Source organism: Ambystoma mexicanum, chromosome 4q (genome assembly GCF_040938575.1).
Source record: "Ambystoma mexicanum isolate Mex_15411 chromosome 4q, UKY_AmexF1_1, whole genome shotgun sequence".
Lineage (NCBI taxonomy): Eukaryota > Metazoa > Chordata > Amphibia > Caudata > Ambystomatidae > Ambystoma > Ambystoma mexicanum.
Window position 1 is genome coordinate 185,832,211 of NC_090928.1, and position 15,081 is coordinate 185,847,291.

At 44.2% G+C, this 15,081-nt stretch overlaps 1 protein-coding gene across 1 annotated transcript in view; it reads left to right on the forward strand.

Annotated features, from left to right (window-relative positions):
* The first annotated feature begins 2,490 nt into the window (after positions 1-2,490).
* The window catches only part of MPC1 (mitochondrial pyruvate carrier 1), a 32,772-nt gene continuing 20,181 nt past the window's right edge, over positions 2,491-15,081 (forward strand). Inside the window, exon 1 of the mRNA XM_069607707.1 lies at positions 2,491-2,678. Coding sequence (XP_069463808.1) covers positions 2,608-2,678 — 71 coding nt within the window. The 5' untranslated portion in view covers positions 2,491-2,607. The remainder of the gene's footprint in view (positions 2,679-15,081) is intronic.

A 15,081-nucleotide genomic window follows, 5' to 3' on the forward strand; every position in this document is an offset into this window, starting at 1 on the left:
GCAAAATGAAGAACCGGGCCAACTCCCGGAGGCGGGCCCAGGAATCTGCCTTGGAACCAGGAGATACTAATACGTCAACCAAAGGGACAGAAGGAGGATGCCACATTCGCACCAGAACCTTTTATAGTGACGCACCGGACAGGCACCATGATCACAGCCAGCGGGGATAGATATGCGTCGGTGACGTGAAATGTGTCACATTTCAAGAGGATTGTGACCCCGCTAGAGCCTGGGTGCGATCACCCCGATGACAGTCCTGAGAGATACTCTGATGAACCTTACCTCAGAGATGGGTAATCGTTTGACGAAGAGGGTGGCCGTTGTTGTATTGAAAATAGGCCCGGCCTATTTTCATGACGCACATAACTTCACTGGAGGAAAAACGACACAGACGCTGTGTGTGAGGCTAGAGCGGGAACTGCCGTTTATCCGGCTCCCGTATTCTTTATTTTCCTTCGATGTGCACGTGACCGTGGTCACATCACAGCCGTGAGGGAGAGCGCTCGCCACCGCCTCGCATTCCAGTGAGGCCACAGGCGTCGTATGAAGCCCCACAGACTGATTAAGGAAATGGGTTAGTAAACGGTGAGTGACCCATTGTCTTAAAAGGGGATGGGGTTGTCATGGTGTGCTGGGAACATGAATCCGGCTCCCCACATCGTTGTGTGGGCTGGCCGCTCTTAAGATCACTTCTGGGGAAGTGACGCTGGGGTTATGGAGGCGGGCGTTGAGGGCGTGAGTCCCCAGTCACAGTGGTACTTTGGGTAATGAGTTAGTGGATCTGGCGGCGGGTGAGGGTATGAGAAGGGGAGCGGTTGACGTGAGATTACCTTTGAGTGTGGATGAGGTGAAGGCGGTGGTGGTGAGACCGGTCATAAATGAGTGGCAGGAGAGGTGGGTGAGTGGGGTGAAGGGCAGGTGGATGTTTGGTGTTTGTGGGAAAGTGTCAGTGAAGGTGGATGCGGGGAGTCTGGAATGGAGGAGGGGGAGGAGGTGATGCTGAATCGGTTGAGGATAGGACATGCGGGACTGAATGATTGTCTGTTTCAAGTGGGGAAACGTGAGTCGAGAGATTGTGCGGTGTGTGGTGTGCCTGAGACTGTGGGACATTTTCTGCTTAGGTGTGAGAGACATGTTGAGGAGAGAGAATTGATGAGGGTTCGATTGTCTGCGCTGGGTGTGGCTGAGCTGAGTGGGAAGACTTTGCTGGGAGGTGAAGGGGAGAGAGGCAGGAGGAGGAATAGTGTGATTTTGGATTTTGTGAGGCAAACGGGGCGGTGGGAGGAGTTGTGAGTTTATGTAAGCTAAGTATTGATTGGTGGGTCTGGTGCACATCATCCTCATAGCTCTCAACTCACCCGCTTTTGGCGGGTGTCACCCGCCTTGCAAAGGGCTGACTCACCCGCCAAGCCTCCTGCACGCCCATTCATTCCAATGGGCGTCTCACCCGCCAAAAACAAAATCGGGTGATTTCACCCGCCTTTGCGAGACAAATGGTTGAGAGCTATGTCATCCTTCAGGATGGGGGAAGCGCCTGCGTGGGTCCGCCCATGCATCCGATAATTAAGAAGAAGAAGAAGGGAAGTTCTAGTTTCAGTTCTGTATTGTAATTGAATAAAAATGGACATGTTATGCAGCTCTGTGGTCCGTGCCTTCTGTGACTCCAGTGTGAGAGCGTGAATGTTGCGGATGGGCCCAGTGCACGGGTAGTCCCCCCTGGGCTCCACAAGAGTTTACAGAGGGTGGTAAGGCGGTGGTATGGAATTCTCTATATTATCGGGGCTCATGAATATATCTAATGTAAATAATTATTTTCGAACACATGGAGCCGTCTAGTGCAGGGGATCTTGACAAGTACCAGTGTTAGTTCGAATGCCTGCGCCAGATCTTGGGCCACCGACATTGAGCACAGGCCAGTTCAGCATGCTTGTCCTCTGTCCTTGGCTGAAGAGAAAAGAACGAAAAAGCAAGAGCCCTACCCCACCGAATGCCCTCTATGTGGCGTAACCTCTGTGATTTCTATTGCAGGCGTCAGACTTGGCTGCAGAGAGCGAGGGAGAGGCGTGTATGCAAGAGCCAATCAGATGAATGTCGGTCGTTGGGCAACAATTCAGTCATTCGTTTGTCATATAGCGGCCATGTTAGAGGGGTGCTTTTATTATAAAAACAGATCGTCTTGTTTACTTATAAACATTTACTTTATAATTAACTGATAAGGACAAATGGTAGAATGTATATTTTTAGAGAAGGACTAATAGTCTAAAAGAAAATTCAAAGGTGTAATTTAAAAATGTTTTTTCCATTCACTGCTCAGTATTTACAATTTAGAAATGAAAACTCGTGTTAATTCTGATGTTGATTTCGCTGCTGAGAACTTGCCGTTGTAGTCACCAGACACGTTCTCGATGCACGTCCTTCAACATAGTTGGTTGTCATAAAACGGACGCAGAGCCGAACGAGAGCCTGCAAAAGGGACGCGGTGACGAAAGGGGGTGGAGCCGGAGACGCACACACGGTGGGGTCGATCAGGCAGCGGAGCTTACTTGTCCCTGTTAACACGCTCAGCTCCGCCTGTGCTGCTCGACCGGCTTCCCCTTGACCATCGCCATGGCCGGAGTGCTTGCCCGAAGGGCCATAGATTATGCGAAGAGCAAGGACTTCAGGGATTATCTCATGAGGTGACGTTTTGGAGTCTGTGTCCTCACTGGTCGTCCTGTTAGTGTTTGGTTCAGCGCCGAGAGGGCGGCTATGCAGAAGCTTCGCTTTGAAGGTCAGAGTGGTCAGTGCAGGGGACGATCCTCCTGCTGGCAGTTCGTCAGGAACGTTTCGTTGGTTGGAAATGGGTTAATAGTTGATGGGTGCCATATAGCTCTTCATTTCAATTGCGGGAAGTTTATCGCCCTGCTCGTATTCTTTGGTTCATGGTTGCTGAGCGCTATATAGCGTCTGCATTAGGGTACATCTAGAAGTTATTTGAGGCATACTGGGTCATATTACGGGACGCAGTTACCGTTTGCATCTCGGGTGGAAATTAGATTTGCAACAAACCTTTTTTTGTAGCTTGTAGTTTACCAGAGGCAGCCCGTACTTTGATTACAGCCTGATACTAAGGCGCTGCTTATGTGCTCTACTCGCCAAATCTTGGTTTCAGTCGAATTGCATGCTGGCACTTTGTAATGAGAACACCATTTAATTTATTATGAGGTGGATTGCTTATCTTTTTAGTGCAAACAGCCCCTATACACCCGTAACTTTAGTCATGTGACTTCAACAAGCTGCTCGATGCTGCCCAGAAGAGGGATGGCGAAGAGCTTTACCGTGTAGACGAGGACCTCTTTCCTAATGCCAGTCATAGCTCAGTAGTGCTCATCTGATGCATCTAAAACTCAGTGGCTGTGCAGAGAGAAATTAGGTTGTCTGGGGGTAGGATAAACCCTGATCTAGTTTTTCTGATTGCCCCTGGCCATTCCTCTTCTGTAGCTGTACATCAACATTGTGCTCTGGGCCCACCGTCCATTTTCTCCAAATCAAATACAACCCTGGAAGTGCAACGCCTGGAGCAAAAAATGTCAATTTACAAGGCTGATCGCATACAATATATTTTTTTGTTTGTTTAAAAAACAAGGCTGAACTATAATTTTATGGCTGCAAGGTTGAGTTCACTATCCCTCCCCCCTATGTTCTGGAGCTTATCCAAGAAACTTTGCTTGATTCATCCTCAGTCCCTTATATTCTTTTCCTTATATTCTTTTCCAGTTTATGACCCCATGATATTACCCTAAGCTTCGTTACACAGGATAGAGCACGCATATGGGTGGTGTACTTAGCTCAAGGTTGCAGTTTGCTGCTTGCTTTGACAGCTGATATCCTCCTCCAAGATACAGTGAAATCATTTAGTGGGCGGGGTTGGAGTTTAGTCAAAGTTGTTGTCTGATCCACTTTCAAGTCGTCTGTTTCCTAGCTGACGCTTTTGGATTTTGGATTTTCCGTGGCAGTGTAACTGACCAATTTCAAGTATTGAAATTTGAATTGGAAAAGTGGGAGCTAAAAGCAGCTCCTGGGTATCAAGCCTTAACCAGTGACCAGGAGCAACTATTGGGGAACAAGGAGATGGTACATATTGTTCCACAAATCTAACTTCCACATCAAAATGATAGTTTGCATCTGATCTATATATGAACCCCCTATGCTTTAAATGTCATATAGATATATCCTGATGTTTATTAAGAGATTGTCCCAAAACACACAGTTAAATTCACATAGCATCAGTTTGCCTCTTGAGGCAAAAGTAGCTCAATATTTGCTATCAACCTAACCGGGCTGTTCTAGGCTACATCCAGTAGCTAAATAACTCCCCTGAATTCTGAACTCCCCTATACATTTGTTACTTTTATTCAAATTGTCTAATTCCTTAGACACACCTGCTGCTTGATTTGAGTCTTACCGATGGGGGTTTAATCTGAGACATGGGAACTCCTTTTCTCCTGCTCTTTGGTTTTGAGGCTTCTCTCTTCAGTTTTTGTGCCTAGATAGCAAACCACTTTGTGAATTTCCCTCAAGCTATTCAACTAACTAGATCTCCTAGTATATACCATATGATGCATTTGGGACAAATAGCTTGTGTTACCAGAGCTAAAGCACAGCGTTTGGTTTACGTTTTCAGTAAAATAACTTGAAGCTGAATAATTCAATTGACCATCTAAAATTGGCACCATTTTTCTTTTTAAATTAACTAGTTAAGAGATTCTTTGGTCTGTTACTTAATAGAGATAATTTGTCTGTTACTATCTAATGTACAACCTGTCTCCCTTTGTGGAATAGCAGCATATTTACCAGTAGTGCAATATTCCTTGGGCCCTTTTTAATAAAGGGCATGGGTTCTCAAGCCCTGAATCTCTCAATATATTCACTTTTTCCCGCTTCGGCATGTTTTGATTTACTGATGTCCTTGACTCTTTCACATTGGGGCTTGTGGGAGGCAGGTTAGATATCTGGCCCCTGCCCCTATCAATCATTGCACTTCTCCCGATGGACAAAAGTGCCAGCAGGCTACTTGGTACAGCACTCGAGCATGTTAGTGAGATTTGAGGCATCTGAGCGAGCCTGCCAACCAACATACTAAATGAGGTGAAATGGGTGCCAGTGGTTTTCAGATTTGAAGCGGCACTCCCTGAACAAAAAGTTCTTGCCCCCAAGTTCGGGCCTAAGGCAGAGTAGTCTTTCAGATCTTGGGCTCTTCCCTCTAGATGACATACCGATTTTCTCAGTCCAATCCAAATAACTCAGATTGACAAACAGGATTTCACATCAGCCTCTTCCATGGTTCCCCTAATGCAATCCATCCCTCTTTCTTACGATGACACGCATATGAAGGGCACAAACATGGCTTTATACAAGACCACTTATGTATGTTGACCGGCTGTTCGGAATTGCCCTTTGGCAAGGTTGCAAAGCCCTGGCTTTTTTGATTTGATTAACAAATAGAATGATGAGGCGAATTCCATCTAAAATAAAAAGGATTCATCTTTCAACCAGATTTCCCTTTAGCATAGCACACCTGTGCCCTGCTACATCAGTAGCTTGATCTGCAGCACCCGCTCTACTCGTGGTACACAGCAGGTTGGAAGGTCACAAGATGCCAGCTTGACTGCAGCAGAGACAGCCAAGTTCCTGCAGTTCAGAGGCGGCATTTAAGGTATGCCCTTCCGTACCCAAAACTATTATGATCATGAGTTGCCCATGCTGGTGGTAGGGTAAAATCAAAATAAAAGCTATGCCTGTGTTGAGGCATAGTGCATGGTGCTACTGATAACTGCCACGTTCCAATTGATATTGCACGTGTCTGCTCCTGTGAGTCAGCTTCACTATGGAAGGTAATGTGTATTCTGGTCAGCCGTCTGTAGCTCGCCAAATGGCAGGATGAGAACCTGGAAGGTCGGACCCCCTTGTTCTTTTTTTGAGGGCCAGTAACACACACACACTTCCCGAGACAACCACACAGCAGGCAGCTGTCCAGGGCATCAAGCAACAAATCATTTAAAAGGAGTAGCCTCACAGCAGGGTGCTGCAGCTATGGAAAGTGGCAGGGGGCTGCTGGATAATGGGAGAATGTTTCTACCATTTTGAGTCTCGCTTACTCTTTCCTGTCCCCTCCACTTCCTCTGGAGCAAAGCACTTTGGGTATGACGTCAACAGGGCAAAGTCCACTCCATCCTGCAGCAGGGATTGGATCACTAAGGCAGACTAGCTTTAGTCTAATCATCTGAGGCCGTTTTGCCCTTAAAAGAAGGTGTCTTTCACCCCTTGTAAATTTGCTCAGTTCCTCTTAGATCCTTTGAGGCCACAGATTCGTTTTGAAGATCTAAATGGACTTCCTTTGGTCGAGTTGTACTCGCCAAGTCCTCAACCTGAGGTGAAGAAGGAATCATCAAAACAGAAGTAAGATTTGCCCCTTATCACTCCCTGGCACAGGAGGTGAGGGGGCTAACATCTGTGGATCAGGACCTACCACTTCGCGTAGAAATATCCTTGGCTGGGAGAGCAGACCCAGAATCGTGTCCCAGCCAAAGCTAGTCACCTCGTAGGGCCGAAGCGACTGCTCAATGCCAGGAACTGAACGGAATCACTGGAGTCACTCGCTAACTCTATCCGGGTTTACAACTACGACTCGACCCAACTAGCCATTGAACTGCTGCCTCATCGATCACACATCGACGCACCCAAGATCACCTCTTCGATTGCCGACTTTTAACTGCTGGAGCGTCACATCAAACCCTCCCAGCAACTAAAGCCAACTACGAAGTATTCCTGGAACCACCATGACCTGCATCTCTGAAGAGCCGCTGTTCTAACTCTCAGAGCACCCACATTCACCCATACTCAATGCCTGCTTTCTGCCCGGCCTCTACGTTCCTTCATGTCGAACTGAGCCTGATGAGTTTGCATCGATCTTCAACCCTTGGTCTAACTGCGTAAGCCCCTCAAGCACTGGTGGGTTTTTGGTGTTTCTAATCGTTCTATGTGCAGATGGTGTGGTTATTTTTATAGAACATTGATTGGCCATTCCCTTTATTTTGGACAACAGAATAGCTTTCCCACGTTACCACAAAAGGCAAGGAGGTATATATCTACACGACCGTTGTTATTACCTTTTTTTATAAATGCTATGTTTTAGTTTGTAGAAAGTCTGAGGGCCGAGTGGGTCATTTTACCCTGACTCATCCTTGTACTCCTGCGAGGCAGAATCCAATTAGTCACACCTGCTGTCTGCTAAGAATGGTTAAGTTCCTCTCAGCTGCCTACTTAAACTTATAGCTTTGGTAATTGAACTTGTAAATTGTACACTCCCTCTGATGGTATTGGCTAGGTTCGAAATTGCTGGGAGCTACTTCAACCCTAGGAGAGCGTGGTTAACGTGCAAGCAACAGCTACCAGGAGCTACCTACCTTTTGTTCCCCATTCCAAATGATGCCTTACATGCACACGTGGCATTAGCTTTTCAGTACTTAAGAATATAAATAAAGAAAAGTTGGGACATTACTAGTACACATTTAAAGAAAATGGCTCATTCATAATGGGTGTGCATCTCATGCGCAAGTTAAGTTTGTGGTGAGCTGGATACTCGCTTTCGATTTTTCAGCGGTAGCTCCTGCCTAATGTGAAGCCAGGTACTCTGGATCTGGTTTTAGCTCTGCTCTGGCATAGATGTGATTCACATGGGGTTTTCACAGTGACTTCCCAAAATAATTTTTTGTAGCTGCACTCGGTACAAAGTTTATTAAAAAAGCAAGTAAATGGACAAAGCAAAAATGGACTGATTCAAGGTCACACAAGTATTGACATTGTCAACTTTGTTAGTTTTTTGCTGAACATCAACTCAGTGATGCTGTGTACAAGTGTCCTTTTTAGATTTACTTTTGGATTCTAGAAGAAAACTCCTAGTAAATTTGCCATAGAAGCTACGTTATAGCTAGAGTATCCTGTTTTAGGGGTTTCTTTTTTTATTTCCGGGGGTGTTTTGTTTTTTCAAAAAGTTTCAGGATCTGTGTTTATCAGTGTTTACCTGTTTGCCCACTTCAAAAAATCGCCGATAACTGTTTTTTCCAGTGTAAACACACAAATATTCTTTTGTTTCATGGCGCTCATGAGTAGGATAATGTCTCATAGAGCAAGATGTTATGAACACTTTCCGGGCAATAAAGATGAATGTGTTAATCCAGTAATATCTAACATTTCTACAAGTCAAAATTATTGTGGAACATTATGCAATACTTTTTTCAGGGACTCTTTGCCCATCCATGCCCTTTCTTTTCTTCCCATGAAGACTTTGATTTGTGAAAAAGATCTTTCCACATTGTACAGACTTCTAATTTTAGCAGAAACAGCATAGCACGATAAAAGGATTTGCCTGGAAGCACTCACTTTGGTGGAGATATTATTTTGAGTGTCAAAATGTACTCCAAGCAGACGGTTTATCAAGTGCTGCTCACTACAAAATGAGATGGGAGTCTCATTAATGTACCCCCCGAGGCTTGTTTGGAGGGGGTGAGCAGGCCAAAACTTTTTGCCTGGTTTGGGAATATCGGGGGATCCTATAGCAGCATTTTTCAAAGGCAACTCAGCAGGTTAGGTTATTGTTGTTGAGATGTTATGTTTATACCTTCCTGTAAATCATACAGCTTTTTTCCTATTCCTGCTGCAACATGTGTTGTAAAAAGTGTTGTTTTGACTGGGTATGAGCACGGCTCTCTCGCTTCACTCTGTATGGGAACTGTGTCCCCATATCGAAAATCAAAAGCTGGCACCCCTGAATATACGCACAGTAAGTGAACATATCTTAAAGTGAAATATACATTTGTAGTTCAATTGACCTTCCCCTTAGACGAAAATGTGCAAGACGAAAGAGCATTGGACTTAAAAAAAAGTAATGACTACCAGAAAAATAACCTGAGAAGAAGTGTTCAAATAAAAATGTTGGAAAAGTATAAAATGTGCTCACATTTTTAAACCAAGAATCTGTAGTGAACTATTCCCTGGAAAACAAAATCCCAACACAAGACAAGTGTTTGTTTTCTTATGGGTAAGCGTCTGCACTGGGAACAATCCTTGTAGCCAAATATTTGAACAAGCTTGCTTACCTAAAAAAAGAGTGGTTACATCTGCCCTCAAGTTACGCTGTACACTAACATGTATCCCTTAAATGAACCATTTAAAATTTGCTCCTAGTGCTAAGCAGCAATTAAGGGGCCTGCTGAAGTGCTGCTGGGTGCAGGTGCTCTAGAGATCCCCATGAGGTTGGGAGGTGACTGACACTGTGGTCTCACGCAAGCCTCATGCATGGAAGCCTCACACAGCTCTACTTTTAAAGCTGCCAGCTTGACACTTTTCAGATCTCCTCCAGACAGATACACATACACACAAGGTCTCTGACCGCAAACATCAATGTTAAACAATTTTTTGTAAATGCAAGTATTTGTGAGTGGTCAAGGACTATTTTCAGTAATTTTAGCCAATTTTAAGACTTGAATCGAAAACCATAAAAATGGCTGCATTTGTCTACAATTCCTCAAAATAGCTCTGACCACATATGAATAAATTTTCTTTTTACAAAGAAAACGATGCAACATTGAATGGAAACAGTGTTTTTCAGTTTAAACCTAGGAGGCACTTTTTCTTCTGGGGGTGTTTTTCCAGTGTTTATCGGATATCACTGAAAACAGGAAAGCTAGTTCTTCACCTGCGCCACCACTTGCGCACACATTTGAATCTGCTCTTTGCCTCCTCCCACCAGTTTGGGTTTTCATTTACCTGTTCTTGGCCTGTCCTGTATTTTAAATCTTGCCTTTGACACGTACTTGACAGCAATATTTATCATTTCACCCATGTCTTCTATTTTTCTTCCCAGTCCTTCTCTGAAGGCCATGCACGGGTTGAAATTAAGATTTCGGGGGCTAAAACCTGCTCTTGGTTTATTGAGTTTCACCTGGTAGTCGGGAGGTACCTGTAGATAACCAGGATCTAGTACAAAGTGTACCGCAAATGTAACTTTAATGTGAGTTGCAAACGTTAACTTCGTCAATTATATACAATTCATTATGCTTTTAAATGTCTTCTAGATGGTTTTTAATGCTGCTTTATACACGTTCCCAAATACAGAAATTTGGTGTTGCATTTGTATGGCAGAGTTTGACCTCAGGAGCCAAAAGTAGCTCCTGGTAGCTGTTGGTGTCAAGCTAACCAGTCTCTTCAGGCTACAAGTAGGAGCTAAATTGCTATTGCAGGGTTCGAATTGTAGACCGCTTAGTGTTGGATGATGTACAACGGATTAGATTCTTGCCAGGCAGGCAATATGAAATCATTAGGGCACCTATTATCTTAAACCATTTACTGGAAGTAAGACTTCATAATGTGCGAAACCTTTGATGTAGGCTTGATGTGCAGATGCTAAACCGTTACTGTTTTCAAAACGTTCTGCATACCTTGGTGTCAGTCTACGTTACCCGCAATCCATTGTCAAAAGTAGTACCTGCCACTGTGTAGTTTGTAATGGGGACAGGATAAGTTTATATTCAGAGTTTTGCTACCAATAGGCGTGTATCACTGAGTTGGTCTGCTGCAATTTGGCTTGTTGCTGCCCCTACACACCATCTGTGGAGCAGAAGTCTATGGCTGTGGAGTAATGCAGTTGGTTTATTGATTAAATGAGACATTGGACTTTTGCTATACGAAGGTCTAGTCTGAATGAGGTGGCCGCTTCTTATGGGGCAGTCTACAACTACCCATTTCAGACGCTTTCTTGCTACATGGCACATTTACTGTAGAAGATCACTTCATATTTCTTTTTAAATGTGTTCACAAATTGTTTTAAAAAAAAATGTTGTGTGTTCGTTACTGGTTTTTAGATAGCACACTTGTTGGCATGTGTGTGGTCTTTTGGTGCGTTGGCATATTTAAGAAAGGTGGGTTGACTGGTTAGTAGGGATATAGGAAACTGTCGATGGTTGCTCTGCCTTTTTGTTAATTTGTGCATCTCAGAAGTCATTGAGCTCGGTTTCCAAGGGGTTTGTGGTGTGGGCACTTGAGGTCGTGTGTATTCAGAAGGGAGCGTCAAGTGTTGCTACAGAAGTGTGGAGCTCTGATGGTTATGGTCAGCCCTACAGATAAGGGCTGTATCGGACACTTTTGCTATGGCAAGAAAATATAGTAAACGGACACACAGAACCTAGTGTCCCTGTTTTCACTTGCACAACTCTGTGGATATGTTTGCACGTACTACCACAGGAAGAAACTATAACTGCCTGATTGAAAGAAGTAAACATAGGTCTTTTAATGTGCATGAATAACTAGGTGCAAAGAAATGATTACAAAAACATTTCTGTTTTGCAGGTAAAAAATGTTTACACGCTTATAAAAAAAAAAATACTCCCATAGGCCATCGAGTATGTTTTTACTCCCCAAAAAATAAATCATTTACTCCCAACTTTCAAAAATAGTGGATGGGAATGGAAGAATTTTCAAATGTTGGAGTTCAGAAGATTGGACTGGGAAGGTGCACCTAAATTGAAGCGGTCTGAAGGTGGAACTGGTAGTTTTATTTGCTGATGTTTGAGTTCTATTAGATGTGTTTCTCTTTGAATTTGTTGGGGGTAAAACTAGGACATTTGCCAGTGTGTTAGTCTACAGGTGAGGCATCTGGTGCTTTTTGGACACGCTGAATCGATAAGGTTTAGATTTTAGGAAGACTCAGAAGGTATCTATTCACAGTAAGACTGAGACAGATTAATTTATTTATTATTGTTACGCACTTCATTATTACTAAAGTGATGAACCTTATATATGTAGAGGCAAATTATGCCCCTCACCCACACTGACAGCCAGGGCATGTGTTGAAAAGGAAACCATAACCTCAAGCCCAATACTAAGATGTTACACCTGGGAGACTTCAACTTGGGGTTTAATGCCCCCTCTGACCAAAAGGCTGCTGCCCTCAGTAACGCTTTCCTTGAGATCAACCTTACTGAAGCCGTCGGTCACCACGCATTCTAAAGAGAAGATCCTCGACTGGATCTTTAACTGCAACCTGCCCATCATGATCTCAGCATTTGACCGCATCCCCTTGATGGACCATTCTCTGATCTTCTTTACCACACCAACCAACCCCAACACACCACGCATAACCAACATCCATCCCCCTATCACTGCGAGACATCCACAAACTTACCAAAGAAATAATGGAACTCACCATCAGTGCTTCCCTAGCTCGAATACCTGAAAGCACAAACCTAGACACTATCCTCGCTGCTTACAACTCCTCCCTCACCGCGCTGGACCTGAATGCGCCCTTCAAAACTACAACTGGTTTACAGAGAATAACCTCTATGGAGAAAAAACGAAACGCATCCACTCCCATGAGGAGGTCCTTCTTACATCTGCCGAATCATATAAAACTGCCATTGTTTCCACCGAAGCCAGCATTTACAAGATAAGAATCATTGAGGCCAGCTCCATTACTCAAATCTTCAAAGAGCTTGAATCCCCAGCGCCGCCCATAGAAAGCTTTCTCCAAGACAAAGCCTGCTGCTCCTTGGTCCAGTTTGCACTCACCAAAGACCCATAGAGATCAATCGTCAAACCGCCTCCCTTCCCCTTCTCCCCTGTACCTCCAACTGAAGTAATCCCTACCATCGATCAACTAAAAACCTCCAATTGCAAAGGATGCCTTTACCCAGTCCATATCATCAAAATGTGTGCAGAACCCCTCGCCTCTATCATTGCAAAATGTATCAACTCCTCTTTCAACTCCAATACCCTGCCAAAATCCAAGTGTGGTTCAACATCCTCCTCCAAAAAAACACAGCTCAACCACACCCTCCCCACGAACTACCAGGCAATCACGATGGGGACCTACCTACTTAAAACTGGACCACACAACCTACGCACAACCTCAACCCTACCTTGAAACCCATAACCTTCTGGGCACACGCCAATTTGGCTTTAGACCAAGTCCTGGCACAGAGTCTGCTCTCCTGGACCTGATTCAGTTTGACGCCATTTGTGATGCAGGTGACCTTGATCTCTCCTCCTAGACCGCTCTGCCTTGTTGACCATGATATCCTGTGCCACCATCTCTCTTCCACCTTCAACCTTTCCAATGAAGCAATCAACTATATGAACTCTTTTCTGAGTAAAGGATCTTCGGCGGATCGGAAGCTCCTGACCCTATCCCCGTTCCCTCCGAGTCTTTCAAGTATCATCCCTATCTCCCACCCTGTATACTAAGCAGCTCTTTGACCACTTGGACAGCCTTGAAATCCCCTACACCATCTTAGCCGACAACATGCAAATTCTCAAACTGGCCAGTAATCACGGCCTCGACTCAGCAAACATCAACCGAATTTACAGCATATCATTAATTCCTGGATGTCTACCCACCAGCTATGCCTGAATGATGACCAGACAGAGCTCCTCATAGGCTCCCCACACCATCTCAAACACTTAGACCCTGCCTTTGCCTCCTTATCGATTGATGGACACATCGGCCACGTGTCCAGCTCTGAAACCCCTGGGAGTCCACCTAGATTCCGAACCATGTTCAAACACATAAAAGATGTTGCCTCTGCCGCTTACCCCGCTAAACTTATCAACCACTCCAGAAAATTGTGCAGTGCGTTTGTGTATCCACGGACGATTTGGAAAATTGTAATTTGGCGCAGAGTGTAGAGTTGGTTGCATGAATGTAATGAAAGTAGACTTGTGCTGTTATAGAAGTTTTTGTGGCTTTTCTTTGCCCAGGCATCTCTTGTACTCCAGGTCAAACTCCAGAATGTTAATTCTGTGACTTCCAAGAGTGGCATTGTCAGGAATAGACTGTTTATGAAGTAGAGTTTTGTTGATTACAGAAAATAATGGTAAACTGGAAAAGCCTGGCATTTATTTGAGTGATGACACATGAGCTGGTGGGCCGTATTAGGTGGTAGCTCTGAGGCCCCAAGTTACTGGCCACATCGAAGCAAGGGCATTAATGATTGGCCCTGTTATCTTTGCAACCAAACCCAGCCAGCTGGTGAGGGTGTTATTGCTATTAGCACTTTGGGTTTTCAATCCGCAGTGCTAACAGCAATACTCGGATGACCACCATGGAAATGGAAGATGGGACTCCATTGGGAGCTACTCTTCCATTCCATGGCAGTCTGAGAATTATAGCGGCTGTGAATGTCCAAGAATGTATTTTGAAGTTGATTGGACATCCCTGGAGTGTTTCTCTAATGTGATTGATGTTCCAAAAGTGACATCACTAAACCATCCTATCCGTAATCCTCCCCTCACCCATATTAACGAAGAGGACAGTCTAATGGGAGTAACTTCCAAACCCAGTTTCCCTTCCACTTGATGTGATGTCAACTTGGAGATTTCTAGATTATACAATTGTAATTTTCTGAAACCTAATGTTCCTCACATATGACCATGTTGCTAATCTAATCGGATTGCTCTCTCGGGTGAATCTCACTCACTCGTGTGAATCCAGTCAGTTGATTCTCATCTATTCACTGTGGTTTATATTTTTAACATTTGATACTTTTAAAAGATTTTTCCATCTCAGAAAAACGCTGTATCTGGCACGGACAGTAGGGTATATCAATCACTAATGCGTGTGGTTTCTGCACAAACATATCCTTGTTTGTCTAATTTGTATAAACACATAAAAAAATCTTTTACGTTCAGCTAATAATTTTTCTGCGTGTATTATCTTTCTACAGCCTTCCCATCAAGTCGCTTACAAAACGTCTGTCATTTTTAACCAGTGCTTTTTTAAAAAAAAATGTTTTATTGACATTTCATAGGATAAATCACAATATGAAATGACCTCTCCTGTTCATTCATGGCTGTAGCAGCCAAATCTCAGTTCCTTTAGAGCACAGAGCTGGTCATTTATGACTGACGAGAAGACTGGTTATCATGGTGCAAGTTCTTTGAGGGTTAGTTTCTCGTAGCCACATGTTCATACCGCTCTGCCCCCTTGACTGATTATAGCCACTTTCTTTCTATCACTTTAGATTCCAAGTCTTCCAAGGTGTCAATCCC